Source organism: Vanrija pseudolonga, chromosome 2 (genome assembly GCF_020906515.1).
Source record: "Vanrija pseudolonga chromosome 2, complete sequence".
Classification (NCBI taxonomy): domain Eukaryota; kingdom Fungi; phylum Basidiomycota; class Tremellomycetes; order Trichosporonales; family Trichosporonaceae; genus Vanrija; species Vanrija pseudolonga.
The window spans coordinates 876,440-894,200 of NC_085850.1; the positions used below are offsets into that span (position 1 = coordinate 876,440).

General features: G+C 61.7%; 6 protein-coding genes across 7 annotated transcripts; 3 read left to right on the top strand and 3 right to left on the bottom strand.

Annotated features, from left to right (window-relative positions):
• Positions 1 to 760: 760 nt before the first annotated feature.
• CAS5 (Cell wall integrity transcriptional regulator CAS5) lies at positions 761 to 3,993 on the top strand. Its single transcript, XM_062768615.1, has 4 exons — positions 761 to 1,000; positions 1,058 to 1,757; positions 1,807 to 2,156; positions 2,210 to 3,993. The coding sequence occupies exons 1-4, from the start codon at positions 977 to 979 to the stop codon at positions 3,509 to 3,511; spliced, it is 2,376 nt and encodes a 791-aa protein (XP_062624599.1). The 5' UTR covers positions 761 to 976; the 3' UTR covers positions 3,512 to 3,993.
• A 751-nt stretch (positions 3,994 to 4,744) lies between these two features.
• Positions 4,745 to 5,643, top strand: LOC62_02G002114 (uncharacterized protein). The gene is made up of 2 exons (XM_062768616.1): positions 4,745 to 5,359; positions 5,425 to 5,643. Exons 1-2 carry the CDS (start codon positions 4,766 to 4,768, stop codon positions 5,590 to 5,592), a joined length of 762 nt encoding a protein of 253 aa, XP_062624600.1. The 5' UTR covers positions 4,745 to 4,765; the 3' UTR covers positions 5,593 to 5,643.
• A 13-nt stretch (positions 5,644 to 5,656) lies between these two features.
• Positions 5,657 to 6,734, bottom strand: PRE7 (Proteasome subunit beta type-6). Its single transcript, XM_062768617.1, has 3 exons — positions 6,616 to 6,734; positions 6,434 to 6,571; positions 5,657 to 6,348 (listed from the first exon to the last, which is right to left on the bottom strand). Exons 1-3 carry the CDS (start codon positions 6,669 to 6,671, stop codon positions 5,733 to 5,735), a joined length of 810 nt encoding a protein of 269 aa, XP_062624601.1. The 5' UTR covers positions 6,672 to 6,734; the 3' UTR covers positions 5,657 to 5,732.
• Positions 6,735 to 7,216: 482 nt separating this feature from the next.
• On the top strand, positions 7,217 to 10,390 carry PRM1 (Plasma membrane fusion protein PRM1; the record flags this gene model as incomplete). The annotated part of the gene is made up of 3 exons (XM_062768618.1): positions 7,217 to 7,792; positions 7,844 to 7,948; positions 7,985 to 10,390. 3 exons carry the CDS (start codon positions 7,217 to 7,219, stop codon positions 10,388 to 10,390), a joined length of 3,087 nt encoding a protein of 1,028 aa, XP_062624602.1.
• GUP1 (Glycerol uptake protein 1) lies at positions 10,387 to 12,609 on the bottom strand. The gene is made up of 7 exons (XM_062768619.1): positions 12,503 to 12,609; positions 12,116 to 12,443; positions 12,011 to 12,078; positions 11,158 to 11,970; positions 10,797 to 11,120; positions 10,612 to 10,759; positions 10,387 to 10,576 (listed from the first exon to the last, which is right to left on the bottom strand). Exons 1-7 carry the CDS (start codon positions 12,515 to 12,517, stop codon positions 10,470 to 10,472), a joined length of 1,803 nt encoding a protein of 600 aa, XP_062624603.1. The 5' UTR covers positions 12,518 to 12,609; the 3' UTR covers positions 10,387 to 10,469.
• A 201-nt stretch (positions 12,610 to 12,810) lies between these two features.
• Positions 12,811 to 14,885, bottom strand: hmox_1 (Heme oxygenase). Of its 2 annotated transcripts, XM_062768620.1 has the most exons (4): positions 14,613 to 14,885; positions 14,034 to 14,482; positions 13,375 to 13,931; positions 12,811 to 13,330 (listed from the first exon to the last, which is right to left on the bottom strand). In XM_062768620.1, the coding sequence occupies exons 1-4, from the start codon at positions 14,643 to 14,645 to the stop codon at positions 12,933 to 12,935; spliced, it is 1,437 nt and encodes a 478-aa protein (XP_062624604.1). In that variant the 5' UTR covers positions 14,646 to 14,885; the 3' UTR covers positions 12,811 to 12,932. The 2 variants fall into 2 exon arrangements, with proteins under 2 accessions (XP_062624604.1, XP_062624605.1); XM_062768621.1 differs by lacking the exon at positions 14,613 to 14,885 and having other exon boundaries at positions 14,034 to 14,461.
• Between the last annotated feature and the right edge of the window lie 2,876 nt (positions 14,886 to 17,761).

Genomic DNA, 17,761 nt, shown 5'->3' on the forward strand with positions numbered 1-17,761 from the left:
TTCTTGTTTGTCCATCCGTCTCTTTCGACGACAAGTTGGCTCTTGGCGATAACAATATTGTTACTCGGCTTTGGAATTTCCCTCTGCCAACCAGTTTGCCCAACTCGCCTTCCTCGCCTTCCTTCCTTGGCTTCTTTCTTGTCTGGCGCATTCCTCGCCGACAGCCACAACGACTCGCGCGTCTTGGTCGCGTTCTTCGCCCCGCCCCTTCCGTCACTTGTTCACCCCTCGTGGTTCCTTCCTCGCCTTTGTCGCCACCACCACCACCACCACCACGCGCTCGCGACCACCGCTTGCCTCACGACGACAACAACAACAACAACAAACCCGCAGAACCACCTAGGTACCGCCGGCTGTAGCAGTCTCATCTGCAACACACCACCACTCTTGTTTTACAGTGACTGAAACCACCACGGCTATCGTCGCTGCTTGCACGGCTCTGGCTCGTGCTCCTTCTCCCATCACACGCCCCCTCCTTCATTCTCCACACACACACACACACACACACACTTTTTTTCCTTGGCCGTCCCGTTTGGACGCGTCCCAGCTGAAATAACCCTGTGTTTGCACTAGCGCCAGCGCAACCCTTGCCACAGCCTGTGCTTGGGTCCAGACTCATTCACCGTGGCCGCCCATTTAATCCGCCGCATCGACGTCATAATCACAAGATTCCTGGGGCTTGTACGCTACTACGAGCTGCGCCTCACAAGATCATTTGGAAAGCGTTGCAGCAGCGGCGACACCCACCGCGCAAGTCACCCACCACAACCACCACCACCACCAGCCGTTGCCAGCCTTTGCAACAACCATCACAACAGCCAACGGAACCCGCACCGTGACACCACACGCCCCCCAACCGTTCTATTTGACACATCGACGTTCCTGCGTCCCTCGATACTTTCCCCTTCCCGGTGCACACTTGTGTTGCACACCATCTCTTTGAGTCTCCAAAACATTCGGTGACTACCACACCATCATGGGCGGCGACCACAAGTGTCCGGTTTGTATTCTTTGCATTTATCGATAGAGATCCCCTATCGCTGACGGCTTCTGACAGCTCTGTTCGGCCACCTTCACAAGGCCCCAGCACGTCGGCCGGCATCTTCGCGCACATACAGGCGACCGCCCGTACGAGTGCAAGGAATGTCCTCTGCGATTTGCTCGTAGTGACTTGCTCTCAAGGCATGTCAACAAAGCCCACCCAAAGCCCAACGGCGTTTCCGACAACAGCAAGAATGACAAGAAGGCTCGCCGCCGCTCTTCAGTGTCGACGACAGCCTCCAACTCTTCGTCAGCTTCAGTACCGCCGGCGCCGCCGCCAGTTGCCACCCGAATCAATGGGGCGCCCGCAGCCACCCTATTGCCCATCTCGGCTACCCACGCGCCAGTTGCACCTGACCCGACGCTTTTCCAGGCTCAGCGCATGTACCCAAACCACCCTCTGCTCCAGACCAACAATGTTCCGGTGTGGTCGTCGGGCCACCTCGACCTCGGTGGTTCCACCGGCCTCAACTTGGCCGACAGTTACGGGTTGCCACTCGACCTTGGCGCCCTCAGTTCCCAAGCCTTCTCTCAGTCTTACGGATCCGCCCCCATGCGTCTCTCTGGTTCTGACCAAGGCATCGTCCCCTCCGCCTATGCATCTACCGGCGCCACTGGTGGTCTTGCTTCGCGCGGCTTCGAGCTCAGCATGAAGAAGCGTGCATGTGACCAGTGCAACCACTCGAAAGTTCGCTGCGACTTTGCAGAGCCTTGTGGTGAGGGAGAATCGGTCATTCGGAGACGGGCGGCTGACATTTACCGCAGCGAGATGTTCGACCAGGTCCATTCAGTGCACCTACACCAAGCCTCAGCGCTCGCGTACCTTGGGCTACCCCTCAACGATTAACACGGCTAGCTCGACCGCCTCACAGTCGCCATCGTCGTCTATTTTCTCGTCGCCGGCTTCGACCACGAGCCCTACTCTGGGCCGGTCTGATTCGCCAACTAACATGTTTGACCTTCGTCGCAACTCTATCCCAATGGCGATGAGCGCCCAGTCCTTCTTGACCTCGGATGCCCTGTTCGCGGCGAACCTGAGCCGTGCTGCCAATCGACCCCCTGTCCCCGATACTGACTGGGACGGGATTACTCGTGCCAGAGGTCAGGGCATCACGGTAAGCTTCTGCAGATGGATTGGACACATCCGACGAGCTAATGCGTTATGCAGGCTTCAAACCTGGCAGCTTCTCAGAACCCCTACCTAACATCGCCCTCCAACACTGCTGGACCTGGCCTTGCAGCAACACCGGCTTTGACCAACTCGACGAGCCCCGCCGCCTCGGATTTTACCGACATCACCAGCAGTGCCAGTGCTAGTGTCCCTACTCAATGGGCCCTTCCCCACAGCTCCGAGTCCGCGTGGGCGTTCCACCCTGGTATCCCTTCCAGGTCCTCTTCTAGCGAGCATCCCTCGCTTTCGAGCTCTCTCCAGACCAACGGCATGTGGGCGGTTGACACCAGTGGCGATAACTCGTCGACCCTGGGTTCGGCCCTCTCCGAGGACGAGGACACGCCGACCTCGGATGGTGCCAAGGAGGACATCCACGATCACGACCGTCGCCGTCGCTCCAGTGCCAGCGTCTGGGCGTCTGCCTTCAATGACATGTCGATTGAGGACCGGGCCAACTTCACGTTTGACCAGTCCGTGGACATGAACGTCGGTTTCCAACCCCAGCGCCACATGTCGTTGCCCGAGGGAAACGATGGCCAATTCGCCCAGTACGGCCTACCCACCGTCGACCTGAACCTGTGGAAGCTGTTCCTGGAGCCGGTTGCACTTGCCACGCCTGAGCAGCGAGCTCACGACCTCGACCCAATCACCAACCAGGACACGCCTCGTGGCATCAGCAAATCTAACTCGATGCCGGACCTCACGACGCCCACGACAGCCACGGCCTCGCTCTCGTCCTTCCCAGTTCACCACGGACCAGGTGGGACTACCAACACTGCAAACATGAAGACGCCGACAGTCCATGGCACTCATGTGCCCAGTGAAGCGTCAATGAGCAAGTGGAAGGCGCAAATCCAGGAGCGCCATGCGGCTTTCAACATGCGCCTTGACCCTGGCAAGACTGAGAAGCTACCCAATCCGACTTTCGCCACAGGGGCCCAGAGGCAGATGAGACCACAGCTCCACCCCCTCATGGGTTCGACTGCACTCCAGCAAACTCTGGCTCCGGAGCGTACGCTCAGCTTTGGGCCTCCAGCCTTTGACCCCTTTGGCGTTCTCATGACGCCAGGTGTCGTCTTGGTCAAGACGCCAACCAAGCTCCTCAGTCAGGAGAGTCGCCCAGGCAACAAGCGCCAGGCGAGCCAGACTCTTGTTCCTGATGCTGCCGGTAAGCGCTCTGTCTTCACGGTCTGGCGAGACGACGACGGCGCGACTGAGGAGAAGAGCAGCCTCTCTGCTGGCAGCTCGGCCCAACAGCCGCCCGTCATCCAGCCAGCCAGCACTAAGCAGGCCGCTTAATCCCCTGCTTTTTTTTCTTGTCTTTTACAAAAAAAGAATCACCCCCTCGCCGCGTTGCGTATACCTCGACCCTTGTGAATACCCGCCACCTCTTGGGACGCGCTGGCGCAACCCAAAGTTGGTCTCAGCCGCGGCTGAAGCCTCCATTCTCCGACCGGAATTGATCTTGCCTGGACAATAATTTTTAGCATTGCGTTGGACGCCGCAATGCGCGACCGACAAGTCGACACTTGCCAACTCCTAGTCTCGCTTCGTCCAGACCACGCCCCCACCCCCTGTACCAAATACTCGACCGCAACATCCCAACTAGACAGCTACGACGGCGACCCTGTAGCGCTTGTAGAATCTCGACCTCGACCCGTGGCGTGTACCCCACTACCGCAGTGGCGGCAATGCCCAATCTGTAATGCTCTATCGCGTAGCGTGATCCGTAGCCAGTATCTCTTGCTCACAAGCCAATGACATGTATCTTGTTGTCCATGCTCGGCCAAACGTGGAGATGTTTTACAAATTGTGACTTATTTTACAATCAAGGGGGGGGGGGGGGCGTGACGTCGTGCAGCCCACCACCGTCCGACGTGCAGAGAGGAGAGTAGAGCAGCTACAGCTGTCGTACTGTCGCAACATCAAACGTCTAAACATATCCATGACGTAGGCTGCGTACAAGGAGCCGTATGCCGTACAAGGTACGATACCGACGGCTAACAGAACGGATAAACTAAGGTCCCAGAACCTTAAGCGGGAGGGGCGTGTGGGGGTGTGAGAGGTGTCGTCGGGCATGTGGGGTGGCAGGTGGGAGTGTGTGAGTGACGTCGGCGGGCTTGAGCCCGCGCTCAAGGTGTGCCTGCTGCAATAACTGGCTAGGGAGTGGTGCGAGTGGCATCACGCTGGTTGGTTCGTGGCAGCTTGGTGACTAGCGCGAAAATAATGGGTGCCACTCGCCACTTAAACGGCCCCCTGTCTTCTGAAGCTGCGCGCGTGGGATCCACGTGCACCACGTGTTACCTGTCACCCGACATCGATCGGCATCGGCATCACCTGGACTTTTGACTGATCGATCTTGCTTGTCGTCCTGGCGTTGTTATCGTTATCGACCCCACCACCCACCTGGCACCACCACGATGCGCCCGTCCTTCAGCACAGCACAGTACCTGGCCCGCAACGCCACAGCCAGCGCGAGCGCGCGTACATTGCGCAGACCGGCGGCCGCGCGCGGCGTGCTCCTCGAGGTGCCGAGCACGTCGACGCCGCGCGATGTCCTGCGCGCTCTGCGCGACTCGGGTGCCGTGGACAGCCGCGTGGGGCTGTCAGAACGTGCGTAGCGTCGCGGCGCGTCCGTCCCCTACTTCCTTGCGCTTGCGAGCGAGAGCCGCTGACCACCGCCCCAGTCACCCCGCTGCCCGTCGGCGCGTCGCGCGAGTCCCTCGTGACCACGTACCACATCGACGCGGGCAAGGGCTCGGCCGAGCTCGCGCGCCGGCTGGTCGCCCGCCCGCCGTTCCACGGGGCCGGCCGCGCCCCGACCCCGACAGGCGGCCGGCCAGCACGGTACAACGCCGACGCCGACGAGCACGGCATCCGCGAGGCGAGCACGGTGGTCACGACCCACTTCTCCGGGTACGAGTGGGCCGAGATGGTGCTGCAGAAGGCGGCGACCAGCTCGTGGTCCAAGCTCCGCGAGCCCGTCCCGCCCATCCCGTACAGCTGGGCCATCGACCCCGCCCTCTCCGGCCGCAGGGTGATCGTGCACGGCCTGCCGGGCCGCGTGCCCCCCGGCCATGTGGCCGCGCTCTGTGGCGGCGTCGACATTGCGACCGACGGCGAGAATGCCCCGCGTTTGCAACCTCCGTGAGTGGTCGTGTGGGGGAGCCTGCCTCTGCCGATCGAGTGCGTGGTACTGACTCGCTCTCCAGCTCCCCATGGGCCCTCTCTTCGTCGTGGATTATCACCGCCGACTCGGTCGCCGACGCGTATGCCCTCGCCCGCAAGCTCAACATGAACTACTTCCGCACAAACTTGTACAACCATCAGTTCCTCATGCGCGCGAGCGTCGTGTGGTAGGGAGGAAACACGGAGAGTAGGGTCATGGCTGCTAGGATGGCACACACCCACACCCACACCCGCGTCCACGCGTATATATCATTACATGCATATGCTGCTGCTGCTGCTGTCGCGGCCGTGGCCGGTCTACCACGCCCCGCTGGTCTACCTCACCCCTCCTCTAGTCGCGCTTCAGGGCACGCGTGACGAGGAACGAGCGCTCGCCGCTGCCGTCGCCGATGGGCGGCAGCTCCTGGTACGTCACGCCGTCGGGGAGCGCACCCTCGCTGACAAGGTCGTCGACGGTGCGGTCCTTGGCCATGACGACAAACATCTCGAGCCCGTCACCGACCTCGATGTGGCGCTCGGTTGCCGACGTGAACGAGTCAATGACAAGCGAGAGCACGTCGTTGAGCGGCAGGTTGCCGGGGATTGGTCGCTCGACGCCGGGGGGGAAGGTCTGGTTGCGGAAGTAGACCTGGTTGTCGAGGAAGGGCTGGATGAGCGACTGCGCGGCTCCGGCGGCACGGCATGCCTCGCGCTCGTAGGATCCGACAGGGTCAAACGAGTAGACGGCGCCGGTGCCGTCCTCCTCGATGCCGCCGAGAATGTTGTACACGTAGTAGGGGAACATGCGCTTGGCGTACAGCATGGTCTGGATCAGGCGTGCGATCGCCTTGATGCCCATCTGCTTGTTGTGCGCGTGCTCGTACCACTCCAACCGCTGCTTGACACGCTTGACAAAGTTGTTGCCGTCGGCGGCGAAGCCGTTGGTCGCGAGGACAGCCTTGTCGGTGCTGGGGGTGTGTCAGCTGTTGTTGCCCAGCGATGATCGATGATCGAGCCGTCGTTTTGCTGACAACTGCCTGCAGCCCCACTCACAGCTGGTGCACCTTGCGCGCATAACGAGTCTGAATGTTGTATCCCTGCGACTGACGCGTGTCGCCAGCGATGATGCTAAAGTCCTTGCCGGCAATGGCGAGGATAGTACCACCGTTGTCCTCGTAGGGGTTGAAGCGGCTGTGGTGTGAGCTGGGCTGATAGACGGTTTTTGATCAACTCACTGCTCAATGTGGTGGGCGACCGGCGCCTGGACGGCGTGCGAGGCGAACAGAGCCATTGTGTATGTCAATGGAGGTGGTGTGGTGGTTGATCGCGAAGTCCAAAGGTTGCTTGACTGCTGATGGTGGTTGAACGTCATGGACGACCACTTCGTCACCGCTGCTGGGCTGAACGCGCGTCCTGGGCGGTATCGGATATTGCCACGTGGCAGGCTTGTGGCACCCTGCCCTGTCAGCGGGCCTCGAAGCTACAAAGATCGGCCTTGTGCCCACCATCTCGTATCTTTTGTCCATCTACACACTTCATTGTCCATGCTTGGTCGACCAGAGAACAACTAAACGAAGAGTATTAGCGTGATCGTGTGCAGCTGGAGGGCGGTGTGCGTCGCCCTCTTCGCACCTGGACGTCGACGACTCGCTCCTCACGCAGCACTGACAATGACAATGATCACGAGCCGCTCACAATGGACCATGGATGCAGGCCGACGTACATGAACTGCTCTGGGACACACCAGCCCACCGACACCCCCTCACAATCTTCTTCTTCACTGACGTATAACTGAGCCTGTAGCACACCTTGCCACCCAACAACTCACACCCAACCATGGCGGTCACGACCGAACCCGCACCCCGCGACACCGGCCCGTTCGAGAGACCGCTCACACCACCTGCGCCGCTCCACCCAGGCTACTACGATGAGCAGCGCAATTCGGCTCTCCCGCCCACACCACATACGCCGTTCGTGGAGAGACGCCCGCTTCCGCCGACACCCGGGCTCCGCCCATACCTCTCCCTCGGGCCGCGTCTCCTGCTGTCCGTCTTCAGCCCAGCCTTGATCCCTCTCATGTTCACCGTGGCGCACCTGGTCCAGACCCGGGCATCGACGGCAGCACTTGCCGCCAGCCTCAAGAACGACGTCATGTCCGCCTGTGGCGGCCTTGCTACCGGCGCCAGCATCCTCCAGTCGATCCCCCGCTACCTCGCCATGCAGACCAACGCCGAGCTTCTCCGCGCAGCGCGTCAGACGGTGATGGGCATCGGTCTCGCCCTCATGGACATCATTCTTGTCATCGAGGCCGTCCTCAAGTTTGTCATCGACATGTATCGCAGCCTCCTCATGTGCGTGATTCAGCTCGTCGTGCAAGGTACATTGTCTGTCCTGATCGGAGCGGTCGAGGCGGTGAGTACTCTTCTGGCATTCATTGTTCGTGGGCGACGAGCTGATTTGCAGATTTCAAAAGCCGTGACTGCTTCGCTGGATGCGATTCGCACGAGCATCCAGAACGACATAGCGTCGTTCAACAATATCGTCCAGAAAGCCGTCGGGGCAGTGAACGTAGGTTGCATGTGATCCAACCAGGCTGACAGGCAGAACGTCGTGTCCGTCTTCGGAACATCGATCAGTATCCCCGCCGTCAACATCCCCTCATTGGCTTTCCTCCAAAATGTTACCATCCCCACGACGTTTGAAGACTCGCTCATCAAGCTCAACAAGTCGCTGCCGACGCTCGACGAGGTGCGCACCTTGCTGGACAAGGTCATCGACATGCCGCTCGACAAACTTATTGACGAAATCAACGTCACGCGGCATGAGATTGCCGCGCAGATCAACGACTCGATTCTCCCGACCCCGTCTCTGCACTCGCTCGGCGCCGGCAACGCGGCCCAGCTCCAAGCCGAGCTGTGTAACAACGTTGACACGAGCCTCATCGACGACACGGCCAAGGCGCTGCACACCCTCGGTACCACGGCCATCGCGCTCATGATCCTGCTCATCATCCTCGGCTGGTGCGTCCTCGCCTTCTGGGAGTGGCGCCGCTGGCACTGCATGAAGCAGTCTGTCGAGGCCGTCGAAACCGAGTTGGCGACGCACGGCTCAACGGACGCGTGGATGGTCGTCTCGGCAGTCGAGCACCCCGTCATCTACCGCTACGGGGTGCCTGTTCTCCGACGAGTGGCGCCGACGCCGCGGCTGAGAGCCAACCTCCGCTGGTTCTTGTCCTACCTCGCCCACCCGACCCTCCTCTCCCTCCTCTGCCTGTCCGTCATCGGTCTCGTCGTCCTCCAGATCCAGCTCGGCGCCCTGCACGCGATCCAGCACCACGCCGAGAAGAACGCCAACGCCACCATGGCCAAGACGACGGGCGACCTCGTCTCCAAGCTCAACGCCATGTCCGCCAACGCCTCGGCCTCCTACGCCAACGACGCAAACAAGGCCATCGCCGCGATCGAGTACAGAATCAACGACGAGCTCTTCGGGCACTGGATCAACTCGACGGCCAAGACTCTCAACAACACCCTCGTGGCGTTCTACTCCGAGGTCGAGTCGGTCCTCAACACGACGTTTGGCGGCACAATCCTCTACAACCCCATCAACACGTTCGTGTACTGCATCCTCGGCAACAAGATCACCAACCTCGAGAAGGGGATCACCTGGGTATCCAACAATGCGCACGTCACGTTCCCCACAGTGCCGGTCGACGTGCTCCAGATGTCCAACTCGTCCATGCACGAGCTCGTGGCGCCTGTCACAGCTGCTGCCGTTGGCTCTGGCCCGGGTAACGGCGACGGCGGCGCACTCGGCAAGCTCATCAACAACTTTGCGTCGGCAATCCGCGTCCAGCAGATCATGTACGGCATCATCCTCGCCGTATGGGCCGCGCTGCTGCTCGTCGGGCTCGCCATCGTGCTGTGGCACAGTGGCATCGGGGACCGGTTCGCCGCGCGGCGCGCGGCGCGGAGCAACGGCCCCTCGGGACCCCGGCCACCCTTCAGACGTCCGCCTTCGTGGCCGTGGTCGAGACCGCCGCTGTACGAGCAGCATGCCAGCTCGTCCGAGATGTTCACCGAGTCGAAGGACGTTACTGCCTCGCATACGTCGACAGACCCAGCACCGTCAACAAGGGCCGAGACGCTGAGACAGCTGTTCGCGCCGGCCCAGGCCTTCCTCGGCATGAGTGGGTACGTGCGCTCGGCGTCGCCGGCACCTTTGCCCCCACTGCCGCCGCCCCCGCTTCCCAAGCTCCCTGCCACGCCGGTGGAAGAGAAGGAGGGGCTCGAGCCCCAGTCGTTCTGGATCACACGCGCCATCGGCGCCATCGGCAGCGGAAGGAACTCGGTTTCGCGTGGCGCTCGGCTCGGCGCCGCAATGCGGGGGGGCGACGTCGAGGGGGAACCTGCGACAATGACCCAGACACGCGCCCTGTACCCTGTTACTCGGCCTGTTGGCGACAACGCGGCGGCCTTGTCAAGACCAGCAGCGGCCCCAACAGCCTCACCACACGACCCGTTCGCCGACCACCACGCCACCAGCGGCAGCGGCAGCGCGTTCAACGACGCGCGCGCCGTGCCGGCCATCACGGTCGAGGCGGCGCGTGATTCCCTTCCGGCCGCCACTGACCCGTTCGCGGATGCTGCAGCGCGTCCCGCGTCAAACGTGTCAAATCCGTTCGCCTACCGGCGCTACGACGACGGCGAGAGCGTGCGGCGTGCGATCGGTGACACTGGCGACGACTACGGCGCCGACGTGCCCCCGAGCCCCGGGCTGACCGACCGCTCGAGCATGGGCTCGGCGTATGCACCGCGCGTTGAGAGCGCAAAGGCCGGGCGTACCTCGTTCGTCGCCATCCTCACCAACATGCAGGACAAGCGGCGCCGCGAGGCGGCCGCAAGACGGGTGACGCCCTTCATGCCTGACGCGATGAGGACGCCGACGCCGGAAGTCAAGGTGGCTGGCACACCTGAGCCGAGCGCCGTGCCGGCCATGCCTGGTGCATGAGAGTGGGAGTGAGTAACGGACACTAGGTAATAACAAATGTCTCTGTGATGCAATGGTCTATTCGGATAAAAAGTCCCTACTAACATCTCCTGTCGATGCCCCGTCGTGCCTCCTCCTCGCGGTACTCGAACATGACCTGCACGCCGACGAAGAGACAACTGCTAGCAAAGATGAAGAAGGCCCAGCCTGCAGGGTCAGCAACGCCCCTACGTGGGACCCACCATTCCATGTCGAGATGAGCTCGTACACCAGGTGCAACATGTCTTCGACACCGAGGACGAAGCCCACGAGGTTGGCCGACATCATGAGGAGGATATTGACGACGCCGCCGGCAGCCGCGACGTGGCGGTACCACCACTCGCCACCGTACTTGTTGTCAGCTACGACAAAGAGGCCTCTAGCTTACCTTGGACGCTGGAACGAGGAAGCGGCCAATGAGCTCGGGAAGAATGAACAGGCTGACGAGCCAGCCCCATGCCAGGAGCTTGAACGAGAGGTCGTGCCACAGCGCGACGAACGTGAACACGGTAAGCGTCGCGAGGATCATGTTCTTCGCGCCACCGAGAGGGATGTAGATGTACCTGACAACCCAAAGGTTGTAGCTTCTGTGCCACGAGCGCCAGAAGCCGAGGGTCGAGAAGTTGTTTGCGACGCAGCGGATCATGTTCTCTGGTGGGTCGATACCGTCGAACAGCGACCAGAGGCGGAAGAAGCGCCACGGGATGAGGAGCTGATGGGTTAGTCCTCAAAGACGCTCGGGAACCCACCTTCAGCCAAACGATGACCAGATTCCAGAAACCAATCATGCTGAGGTCGGCCGGGCTGGCGCCCTGCCACGCGCGCGTGTCCTTGATGGCCGTGACGTACATCGTGTGGAGGATGCTCTCCATCGTGAGTAGGCAGAACACGAACCGAACGGCATACGAGATGCGTTCGCGCGTGGTGATGTCGAGCGGGCGGTGCAGCTGCCACATGAAGTCCTGGAACGTGAGGATCGGGCCGGCGATGTAGAGCGGCGGGTACAGGGCATACGCGATGAAGTTGACGAGGTTGTAGTCTGACTCTTGAAGCGACGAGCCCGTCCGTCCTCTGTGATCTGTTGGGGGCGACGACGGCGGCGCGGCGCGCCAGTGGTAGTCGACGGCGAAGCTCACGATCCGCAGCATGGTGATGTTGAAGCCAATGTGCCAGCGGGGCAGGATGCCAGTCAGCGCGTCGAGGTCGCCAAGGGCAGAGTGCAGCGCGCCAAACTTGTATCCGTCAAACTTCCAGTTGGCGAACAGGATGGCCATGTTGGCGACGATGACGATGGCGGGCCAGAAACGCTCGATACCAGGCGGTTTTGTCGCCTTGGCCGCGTAGTAGTTGCCCACGAGGATCGCGAGCACCTTGAACACGCCGACGCCGTGCAGGACTGTGAGCATGACAAGGGCGAACGCCGCGATGAACCGCGCACGCTTGTCGGCGTCACTCCAGCCCGCCCTGCGGACCAGATGCGAGGGGACAAGGAACGCGATGGAGAGGAGGGCGAGCGAGCCCAGGTTGTTGCGGAAGTTGCGATACTGTCCGTCGCTTGCGTCCTGCCATCATCAGCTGCTGCGTCTCACGGCCCTCACGCACCACCTGGCGCCCATACATCCACCCAGGGGACAGCTTGTGTGCGTACGTCCAGTAGTTCTGGTTACTCGCTGCGCATGTCAGCACTGGCATGGCCAACACACCCACATGTGCTTAGTCGCATGGGCCAGTAGACGAGCAGCGGCACGACGAGAACAAACAACACGTAGTAGGCGTAGAACTCGGGCGTGCGCCAGCGCGGGGGCGGCGGCTCGTCGGTCGCGCGGCGCGTGTTGCCCGGCGTCGAGACGGTCAGGTCGGTCACGTTGCAATTCTTGTGGTCGGCGTGCGACGCGGGGTCGACGACCTCGAACGCGCCGTGCGGGCCGCGATGCGAGGGGATCATGGTGCTCGCTGCGCTCGAGGAGCGGGATGCGCGCAGGCGGGTGGGCGATAGGGGCGGCGGCGGCGATGTGCGGGGCGAGGCAGTCGGTGTCTGGGTATATGTAGGTGTTAGGAGTTGCGCGGGGCCGCGCATCGCGCAACAAAACTCACCCTCGCGCGAAGCATTGTCCTCTTAGCAGCTGCTGTTGCCCATGGCCGTGTGGGAGGTGTGAGGTGGGAGGATGCAAGAGTGTCGAGGGTGTTGAAGATTGTTAGTGAGTTTCCGGTTAAGCAAGCCGTCCGTGGCTGTGGCGTTCGTTGTGTGGGTGGCCTGTGCGGTGGAGGCGACACACCAGGGACGGACGGACGGTGGCCGGGCAAATGATCGGTCGACCGATCAGATCAGCGGCGGGCCGGGTGCAAAGGTGGCACAATAACGGCGTGCACAACGTCAACAATCCAACAAGTTATGCATAACGACCTCATTGCGAACAGTGCACCCCACGCCCGCATCAGCAACAGTGCATTGCTGTACCAAATAGAGATGAAACGAGATGTAAAATTGGTGTATAGAGATGTAGCTCGCGGTCAGCCCCCGCCACTAGATGAAGCTACGGCGCGACTTGGCCATCTGCTTCTCGAGAATGGGCCAGCCGTGGTTGTGCCACCAGGGCGACACCTTGTCGTTCCACCATGGCGCGATGGTGCTGTCGACGACAGGCTGGACGTGCTGCTGGTAGTGGGGCGCGATGTGGGGGGCAACGAAGGGGACGGCAATCTGGGTGAGGAACAGGCCAAAGAGGAGCGCGAGGAAGAAGTAGACCGTCTGCTGGATGGTCCTCCACCACGTCCGGCGGGGCTTCTCGAGGTTGGCGCGGCGCTCATTCTCTTTGTCGCGCAACTCAAAGTACCGCAGCTTCTTATCTGACGGGGGCTGGATGAGGGAGAAGAGGTGCGTGTTGAGGACAAAGGCGACGTTGGCCTCGCGGACCTCGGCAGCTGCGTCGGGTTAGCACACGGTATCTCCAGCCTTGTTAACCCACCCTTGAGCTTCTCGTCCTCGCCGGCACCCTCGTCCATGCCACGGCGGTACCACGCCTTGACCTCGTTGAGCTTCTTCTTGCGCTCTCCGACCGTCTCCTCGCCCGTCTCGGCGGCCGACGTGTCGTTCAGGAGGTCAAAGTAGTAGAACCTCCGTCCGTCGAGGCCGGTGAGGCCGTACGCCTTGCGGAGGCGGGCGCCGATCACCTGGCCACCCGACAGGTCACCAAGGTAGCGGACGTAGGCGTGGGCGAGGAGGCGGGGCGCGAGGTCGGCGTTGCGCGACAGATCCCTGATGCGGCCGAGGTACACCTCGAGCGGGGCGGGCGTGTTGACAAACACCTCCTCGAGGAAGGGGGGCAGCTTGAACGGCGGGAGGGGCACCGCCTCGGTTCCCTTGAGAGGTGGCGAGGTCGGCTTGGTCACGTACGACGGCAGGCGGGGGAGGAGGTACGTGATGTCGGCGGCGAGCTCGGGCGCGCGCGCAAGCAGCGAGGGGTTGTATGTCGGCGCGAGGGTCTGGTTGGTGGCGTGCTCGTCGAGTCCACGCTCGAGGGCGCTGGATCGTCAGCACACACACACAAACACACGCAGTGGGTGGGCCTTTGCGCCGAAGCATCATGCCGATCCCACGAGGCACTGCCACCACTCTTCGACTCACTCGTACACGCGCCAGAGGATGGCCAGCCAGCGAATATACTCCTGGAGCTCGAGCTCGCCATTAGTCAGCGCCACCGCACCGGCCGAGTGCTCGGCAGCGACGTGCGCGCGTTGCGTGCCCTTGCGGAGGAGCTCGGAGACGGGGCGCGAGAAGTCGAGGTCCTCGGGCAGCGGCCAGTCGTCGACGGTGCGGCCGTCGGCGCCAGACTCGTACAGGAGCGCGGCGAGCGTGACCTCGTTGGAGGGCACGACCGAGGCGGGCGCGTTGGGCTCAAAGCCTGGCGTCGTCAGGCCGTTGGGCGTGTCGGTCGGCGTCGGCGTGAGCTCCGGGTGGCCGGGGGGAGGCGAGGCCTGCTTGTCGTGAGCTACGGGACAGGCCATGGTGGGCAGGATAGCAGTGATGGAGAAGGAGAAATGGGAGGAAGGAGAATGGACAGAAAGTGCTGGTGGCTTGGGAGGGAGCGGCGCGGAGCCTTGGCTACTAGCTGCAAGGCTGCAGCAAGCGCCATTGTTCGCTCTTTCCTGCCAGGCAAGCGAGGCCGCGCGGTACGGCACGGCGCGGCAAAAACGGCATACGCACCTGGGGCGTCGGCTTGGTATCAGATATCGCCATGGCTGTTCAGTGCTGCGTGTGATAACTTTCGGCCGAGGGTGGCAAGGGGGCAGTTGCCGAACGGGTTGCCAAGAGGGCGGGGGAGGGAGCGGCCTATAGAGGGGTCGAAATGCCGCCAAGGACGCCTGTCCAAGACTCTTCTGTGGCTGGGTGGCGGGGGGATCGGGGGAGCAAAAGCGCAGTCTGTTGGGACAAGCAAGCAAGACGCAGAGAGAGAGAGCTAACAACGGTAGAGTGTTGTGCAAGTGGTTGTGCACCGAGACACCCGTCTTGGCGTCATTGCACGCCATGCGGCCACAAGTGGCCTTTGTCCACCGGAGCCTGCCTGCCTGCCAGCCAGCCGCTTGCTAACTGCACCTCTGCTCTGATGCAGTGGTTGCACATGGCTCACCAACAGAGCAACCGAGGCACCCAAATCCCACGTGGGGCTGGCTGACAGGCTCCGATGGCTCCGACCTCCGCCCAGCTGCTACTGCATACGGCTGCTCGCCCCGGCGTCACGTGGTCACACCGTTGGCTGGCCTGCCTGGGCGGCTGCACGGCTGGTTACACTGTCACAACACTGCTGGGGCGACAATTAGAAACCGCGATTAGGAAAAAGTGTGATAGAGAGGGCTGAATTTCTAATCACAACTAAGAAATTGTAATTAGACAGCCACTGCCTCCTTATCACCCCGTCACACCGCCGGTAAAGGATACTAAATGGGGGGCGGTATAAAGTCACACCTAGGCGGGGCAACCGGTCCTGAGTATATGTGCCCGCATCGGCCGTGGGGCAGGCGGGCGGGGCTCTCGAGCCTTGTTGTGGCGGCCGCACCGACAGATGATTTCCGACAATGCTCTCGAGCTGCGTGCTGCACAGCATGCAAGCTGCGATGGAGCTGGGACGGAGCGACAGCAGCATGACGCACGCACGTCGACATGGGCAAGTCACGTGCATCTCCCGATGACGCGCCTGCTTTGTCTTGTCTCAGATCCCTGCACACACAGCTCATTAGGAACCGCCCCTCCCCCCTCCCACCACCTACACACCAGTGCTGCCGTGTCGCAACGGTTACGCTCTCGGCCAGGTTGCTACTCGCTCTTTCGGTTTCCGCTAATCGAGTGCGTCCGCGGTTCGAGTCGTCTACTGGCCCAGCTGTATCATATTTGCACGATCGCGTTTCCTTCACAGCCTATGTCGTCTTCGAGCGACTGTTGGGTTTTACACGCTAGTAGAGAGAAGAATGGTTGCATAGAAAGATAGTTGCACGCACGCACATGTAGAGCGGCGTCGGCCTGTGGCCAGAATCAATGTTACGTAAGGCTAGAATCCAACACTCCCCTCGGACGTCTCGTCGCGATCAGTTTGCGCGAGCGGGCTGTCGTGCGGAGGTCTGCTGGTTTCAGGCGCGGAGCTTGAGATCCTTGCAGGCCTTGGCCTGCATGGGGCCACTCAAAGCCTTTGTGAGGCCGTCGGCAATCTGCTTGTCGGCGGGTACGTGCTGCAAAGCAAACTGGCCAGTGTTGACCAGGTCGCGGATCTTGTGGTAGCGGCGCTCGATGTGCTTTGAGCGCGAGTGCGCAGTAGGCTTGTTTGCCAACGAGATTGCGCCTGTGTTGTCCACGTACAGGGTGGACGGCTTGTCCTGGGGGTAGCCCACAAATTCAGCCATGCGCCGGAGGAAGACAGTTTCTAGGCCAGCTTCGCAGATGGCCATGTACTCAGCCTCGGTCGTGGACGTGGCTGTGGTCTGTTGGCGGCGCGATTGCCATGTGATTGGCGAGCCCAGGAAGAATGCGACGTAGCCGGTGGTAGAGCGGCGTGTGTCCACGCAGCCGCCGAGGTCCGAGTCCGCGTACACGTCAGGCCTGGTCTGCTTTGGGTCGCTGCCGAGGATAAGCCACTGGTTGCGCGTGTGCCACAGGTAGCCAATGGTGCGACGCGCTGTCGCAAGGTGAACTGTGGTGGGCTTGTTGTTGAAGCGCGCGAGATAGCCAGCTGTGTAGGCGATGTCTGGGCGTGATACGCTTGCTGTCCAAAGGACGCCGCCTGTCATGGTCCTGTACTCGGAGGTGAAGGTTGCGCTGAGCTCGTCGCCGTCCTCAGAGCCGGGTAGCTCCCCTGCAGTTGGCAGAGGGCATGTCTTGCCAGTCTTCCAGTTCTCCACCTTGTGCTTCTTGGCAATGTGCTCAATGTAGGTGGCCTGGTTGAGCGCAATGGTGTCGCCGCGCTTCTCAACGCGGATGCCGAGCATTTGTGAGGGGTAGCCCAGGTCGACAACTGTCCAGCGCTTGCGGAGGGCGGTGATAATGTCGTCGGCCTGCTTTGTGGTGGCTGTACCGATGAGGAAGTCGTCCACGTAGATGGTCACGAGCGCTCCGTCGGTCTTGCGGCGGTAGAAACCCCAGTCGTCTTCGCAGGCCTCAAAGCCGAGCTCGAGCAGGGCGGCGCGGGCCTCCAACCACCAGTGGTGGCCAGACTGCTTGAGGCCATAGATTGCCTTCTTGAGCATGAGGACCTTGCCAGGTTTGACAGCAACGCCGGTTGGAGGGCTGAGGTACAGCTCAACGTCCAGCGTGCCGTTGAGGTAGGCTCCTTCGACGTCGCATTGGCGGATGTTGAACTTCTTGGCCGCGCAGGTGCTGAAGAACAGGCGTACAGTGCCCATGCGACTCACAGGCGCGTACGTGTCCTCGAAGTCGATGCCTGGTACTTGCATGAAGCCGCGCGCGACCAGACGTGCCTTGTACTTGACAATCTTGCCATTGGCGTCGCGCTTGCGGCGTAGGACCCACTTGGCAGAGAGAGGTTTGCGTCCCTCGGGCAGGTCTGCCTCAACGTAGGTGCCGTACTTCTGCAGGTTGGCGAGTTCGGCGTCCATGGCCTTGCGCCACTGCTCGCGCTCTGCGCCGCGTAGGCCCTCGTGGACAGGAATGGTGTCATCGCCTTCGGAGGCCTCGGTGGCAGCGGCGAGGGACATGGGCTGGTCGTAGTACATGATGGCAGCGGCTTCACCGGGCGGCGCAATGTCGTCATCATTGACGTCATCCTGCTCGGCGTCGGGGTCGTCTTCGAGGTACTCGATGTCGTCTGGCGCGGCGATGGGTTCTCCTGGTCCTTGCTCCCCTGCAGC

Excerpts from the sequence above, each read along its gene's own strand:
- CAS5 (XM_062768615.1), top strand. The coding sequence starts at position 977 with ATGGGCGGCGACCACAAGTGTCCG. Across the intron at positions 1,001-1,057 it reads GCGGCGACCACAAGTGTCCG|CTCTGTTCGGCCACCTTCAC; the intron begins GTTTGTATTCTT and ends GGCTTCTGACAG. Across the intron at positions 2,157-2,209 it reads CCAGAGGTCAGGGCATCACG|GCTTCAAACCTGGCAGCTTC; the intron begins GTAAGCTTCTGC and ends TGCGTTATGCAG.
- PRE7 (XM_062768617.1), bottom strand. The coding sequence starts at position 6,671 with ATGGCTCTGTTCGCCTCGCACGCCGTCCAGGCGCCGGTCGCCCACCAC. Across the intron at positions 6,572-6,615 it reads GTCGCCCACCACATTGAGCA|CCGCTTCAACCCCTACGAGG; the intron begins GTGAGTTGATCA and ends CTCACACCACAG. Across the intron at positions 6,349-6,433 it reads GCGCGCAAGGTGCACCAGCT|CACCGACAAGGCTGTCCTCG; the intron begins GTGAGTGGGGCT and ends ACACACCCCCAG.
- hmox_1 (XM_062768620.1), bottom strand. The coding sequence starts at position 14,645 with ATGGCGATATCTGATACCAAGCCGACGCCCCAG. Across the intron at positions 14,483-14,612 it reads ATACCAAGCCGACGCCCCAG|CCACCAGCACTTTCTGTCCA; the intron begins GTGCGTATGCCG and ends CTCCCTCCCAAG. Across the intron at positions 13,932-14,033 it reads ATCCTCTGGCGCGTGTACGA|CGCCCTCGAGCGTGGACTCG; the intron begins GTGAGTCGAAGA and ends CTGACGATCCAG.
- LOC62_02G002114 (XM_062768616.1), top strand. The coding sequence starts at position 4,766 with ATGTCCTGCGCGCTCTGCGCGACTCGGGTGCCGTGGACAGCCGCGTGG. Across the intron at positions 5,360-5,424 it reads GCCCCGCGTTTGCAACCTCC|CTCCCCATGGGCCCTCTCTT; the intron begins GTGAGTGGTCGT and ends CTCGCTCTCCAG.
- GUP1 (XM_062768619.1), bottom strand. Across the intron at positions 11,121-11,157 it reads TGGTCATCGTTTGGCTGAAG|CTCCTCATCCCGTGGCGCTT; the intron begins GTGGGTTCCCGA and ends CTAACCCATCAG. Across the intron at positions 10,577-10,611 it reads GCTCATCTCGACATGGAATG|GCTGGGCCTTCTTCATCTTT; the intron begins GTGGGTCCCACG and ends CTGACCCTGCAG.